This window comes from Rhagoletis zephyria, unplaced genomic scaffold, assembly GCF_001687245.7.
Source record: "Rhagoletis zephyria isolate East Lansing unplaced genomic scaffold, Rhagoletis_zephyria_1.1 Rzeph_scaffold_01082, whole genome shotgun sequence".
Classification (NCBI taxonomy): domain Eukaryota; kingdom Metazoa; phylum Arthropoda; class Insecta; order Diptera; family Tephritidae; genus Rhagoletis; species Rhagoletis zephyria.
Genome location: NW_016158166.1, coordinates 49241 through 53661, shown reverse-complemented (window position 1 = coordinate 53661; position 4421 = coordinate 49241). Strand labels below are relative to the sequence as shown.

General features: G+C 32.5%; 2 protein-coding genes across 2 annotated transcripts; both read left to right on the top strand.

The window, feature by feature from the left end:
- The first annotated feature begins 275 nt into the window (after positions 1-275).
- Positions 276-1208, top strand: LOC108362739 (uncharacterized). The gene is made up of 3 exons (XM_017615857.1): positions 276-381; positions 518-700; positions 780-1208. Exons 2-3 carry the CDS (start codon positions 554-556, stop codon positions 1164-1166), a joined length of 534 nt encoding a protein of 177 aa, XP_017471346.1. The 5' UTR covers positions 276-381; positions 518-553; the 3' UTR covers positions 1167-1208.
- A 21-nt stretch (positions 1209-1229) lies between these two features.
- Positions 1230-2883, top strand: LOC108362740 (uncharacterized). Its single transcript, XM_017615858.1, has 4 exons — positions 1230-1957; positions 2038-2104; positions 2219-2312; positions 2349-2883. Coding segments are annotated over exons 1-4 (507 nt in total). The 5' UTR covers positions 1230-1612; the 3' UTR covers positions 2350-2883.
- The last annotated feature ends 1538 nt before the right edge of the window (positions 2884-4421 follow it).

Here is a 4421-nt window from a genome sequence, read left to right as displayed (position 1 = left end):
CAATAAAATTGTTTATCTTCAAAAATAAGCAATACTTTCCACCATTTTCTTCTTTTGTAGAAAATACTTAAAGCAAGTGCCTCGTATTAAAAATAGAAATTTAGTTCTGTAAAATATTAAGTTTTAGTTTTAGCCTTAGTACTAAAAAAAAAAATAGAAAATATCTATGTAAAATATGGAANTTTCTTCTTTTGTAGAAAATACTTAAAGCAAGTGCCTCGTATTAAAAATAGAAATTTAGTTCTGTAAAATATTAAGTTTTAGTTTTAGCCTTAGTACTAAAAAAAAAATTAGAAAATATCTATGTAAAATATGGAACGCAGATAGATTAACAAAAAAGGCATTTGTGTGCCACCCTTCGATCGATCTCGTAGTACAAAAANTAGATTAACAAAAAAGGCATTTGTGTGCCACCCTTCGATCGATCTCGTAGCACAAAAAGGTATGATGCAGCAAAAACAGTTACTAAATAAATCATTAAGTATCTAATCTAATTTGGGTTACATTTCTGAATTTTAGCTAAAGAGTATTCCCTAAATGGAAGCCGACTCGTATGTACGACGGAACTGATATAGATGACGATGAGACCTTGGAAGCGTTTTTAGAGGAGAAGGCTACGTTATTGCTCTTAAATACTGAAGAAAAATGGACACCCGACAGGAAATTTATTGATCCAGCTGCCGAAATCCACCCAATAAATTTCCCAAGTANATGCTGAAGAAAAATGGACATCCGATAGGAAATTTATTGATCCAGCTGCTGAAATCCACCCAATAGATTTCCCAAGTACACAGCCGTCTCAAACGTCTACTATTTTTATGTTATCGGATGATGAAATAAAAAAAATTTCTCAAACACAATCCATCAACAATCCTACAAAGGAAATCCTGCAAAATCAGAGTTCCACCTCAGAGGGCATATGCGCAACGCCACAGGGACAACAAAACCTGGAAAACATCGAAAATGAAAGCGTTTTATTAATATTTTCCGAAGATGATTGTATGAACAATAGCCCGAATATTTCCAACATGGATTCAGAAAACGCCAGGCGGTCATATGATTATTCTTTCAAAGCAAATCCTCAAGCGGTTTGTGATATGTTTCAAAACTTTGAAATTCCATGGGCTAAATTACCGAATGAGGTACTTAACGCGATAAAAAATTAACAAAAAATAGGTAAACTTTTGAGGCCTTTTCGAACGTAATAGTAGACTNGGTACTTAACGCGATAAAAAATAAACAAAAAATAGGTAAACTTTTGAGGTTTTTTTCGAACGTAATAGTAGACCAATTACGTGAAATTTCACATTACATACCGATGACCGTTTATAGAGCCGTTGCTCAGGCTGCAGCAAATCAGTACCCTGATTCTTTTATCGAAAAAGATGCGCAAGGAAATGCCATCTCGTTATTTTTTAATGACCCTCAGAAAAACAAATCCNATAGAAATAATTTTTTGAATAGTACGCTAAAACGATCTGCATTAAATTCACGCATACCAAATAAAAAAAAATCATTGAACGCGCTGGGCAGAAGTTGCGTTAACTAGGAACCACAAAGCACGAACGCAAGCATCGATGATATAAATAGCAAACAAAAGTATTTGTTATCTATGTTTCAGAAAAAAAATCTTCAAAAAATCGAAATAGAAAATGTACGAAAGTATATGGCGGAATGCTTCTCTGTGCAAAGATTATTTTTTAATGACCCTCAGAAAAACAAATCTCTTAAGGATATACTAAACCACTGGCCAATGATATTTCACAAAAGCTGCCTGTACGATCATTTTAACACATTAATGCAGCTTGATGTTGAAAATTTCAAGTCAAACTTTGAATTATCTAAAGCCAAAATAAGATCGTTTTTTAAAATTCAAAGTGAAAAGAACGAACTTATTTTCATTGCTATTTCGAAATACTTCAAGGAGAAGGACGAGCTCCTTTTTAAATTTTATAAGGTATATAAATATACTTACATATGTACATATTCTTGTAAAAGACTTTGATAACCTTTTAATTATTTTATCCATTGTTTCAGTTTGTGACGATAATTGAAGAAGTTAAAAATTACATAAAAGAGCCAACTCCCTGGATTTCTATTATTGGTAAATATTACATAAGGGAGAGAGCAGTATATACCTACTCTTCCATGATTAGTTTTATCCTCAATGCTTTGCATATATTCTTTAATACCAATTTTTTTATTTATTCTTTTCCAGATACATCCCCCGAAGAGGCTCTTCAAAATATATCGTATATTTTTTTTGAAAGAGAGATTACTTTTAAAGAAAAAAATGGAAATTTAATTGATTANACTTTTAAAGATAAGAATGGAAATTTAATTGATTTATTATTGCAGCTGCTTTGCTATTATTACATATTGAATATCGAATATCATAAAAATATATCGCAAACATGTGAATTTTTAATGCGATTTTTTTTTAAGTTCTATCCATCTCAAATACGAGGCAAAAAAAGCATATTAATAATTTAAGAAAAATAAATACGTTGATGCGAAAAATTGATGAACACACATATGTAAATTAAATTTACATCTCCAAAAGACGCTCTTCAAAATATATCGTATATTTTTTTGAAACAGAGATTACTTTTAAAGAAAAGAATAATTGTTTTTAAGTTCTATCCATCTCAAATACGAGGCAAAAAAAAGCATATTAAAAATTTAAGAAAAATAAATACGTTAATGCGAAAAATTGATGGACACACATGTGTAAATTAAATTTAAGCTTTTTATATACATACATACAGCAGCGGTCAAAATAATAGCATTAAAATTCGAAATGATGTTGTTTGAAACTCCTGTTTATTTATTTATTTTCAAATAATTTTTCTTTAAAATATAGTTCGATCAATAACAGAAACCACAGAAATAAAAATTTTACAAAGTTCACAAAAATGAATGAAACTTCAAAAAATTTTCCTCAAAATTTCAAACTTCTTATTTAGAATATCAAATAATATCATTTTTAATTTTACTGCTATTATTTTGACCGCTGCTGTAAGTATTATAAATGAAATAAATAAATATTTTAATTGAAGAGAGAATTAAACAAGATTTTGCCTATTATTTACGGAAAACTAAGCATCTAGTTCGTAAAATATAAGCACTTAGCGTGTAAATATAAACATCTTGTGTATAAACTATTAGGCATCTAGTGTCTTAACCTTTGAACATTTATTGCGTAAAATGCTACAAAAGATGTTTAAAATAATAGTTGTGTAATTTTAGACATTTATAGTCGGTAATGTGTTGCCTACCATTATCGACGTAAATATGCCAAAAATGGTTTAGAGTGTATATATTTTTAGATACACAATATCACATGTATATATACATACATACATATATATATAATGAAAATTCGTCCTTGTATGTATAGATATGTAAACCCTGTGGGGAAAATCTCTAGTACTGAACGGGTGCGCTTCTAGCACATTTAGACCCAGTACTGGTTCGCGATAAATCTCTTTTGCAGGGCCCTGCAAAAAATGGGACTAATCCGGGATGACTCCGGGAGCAATCGCAACCCTGCAAAAAATGCGACTAATCCGGGATGACTCCGGGAGCAATCGCAAAGGAGCATGCGACTAATACCACTTTTGATCTCTTTATATGGAATGAACTGATCCCTTTTGTTCGAGCATGTCGGGCATGAAGAGACTAATTGTTCACCTTTATATCCGAAAGGGTATAAAAAGCGACTAGTCACTTTTAAAAGATAAAAATAAAGATTTGCGCCAGCTGAGATTCGAACCGGGTTGCTCAGTTTGGTTAGGCAAATATTCTCTCTGCGTGCCAACGCCGCACATGAAATTTCATTGACTAAGAGCGTACATATCATTAAATCTTTAATAGTACCCGTTAGAGATAAGTTGGGGACTAATTGATCTCCAATTATACCCATAAGGGATGAGTCGAGACTAATTGACCTTCATTAGTACCCGTATGAGACTAGTTGCGATTAATTAATGCCCAATCGTACCCGAATGAGAGTAATCACGGAATACTCTCTAGAGATTAGTCGCACAATTTTTTGCAGGGCCCTGCAAAAAATGGGACTAATCCGGGATGACTCCGGGAGCAATCGCAACCCTGCAAAAAATGCGACTAATCCGGGATGACTCCGGGAGCAATCGCAAAGGAGCATGCGACTAATACCACTTTTGATCTCTTTATATGGAATGAACTGATCGCTTTTGTTCGAGCATGTCCTATGAAGAGACTAATTGTTCACCTTTATATCCGAAAGGGTATAAAAAGCGACTAGTCACTTTTAAAAGATAAAAATAAAGATTTGCGCCAGCTGAGATTCGAACCGGGTTGCTCAGTTTGGTTAGGCAAATATTCTCTCTGCGTGCCAACGCCGCACATGAAATTTCATTGACTAAGTGCGTACATAT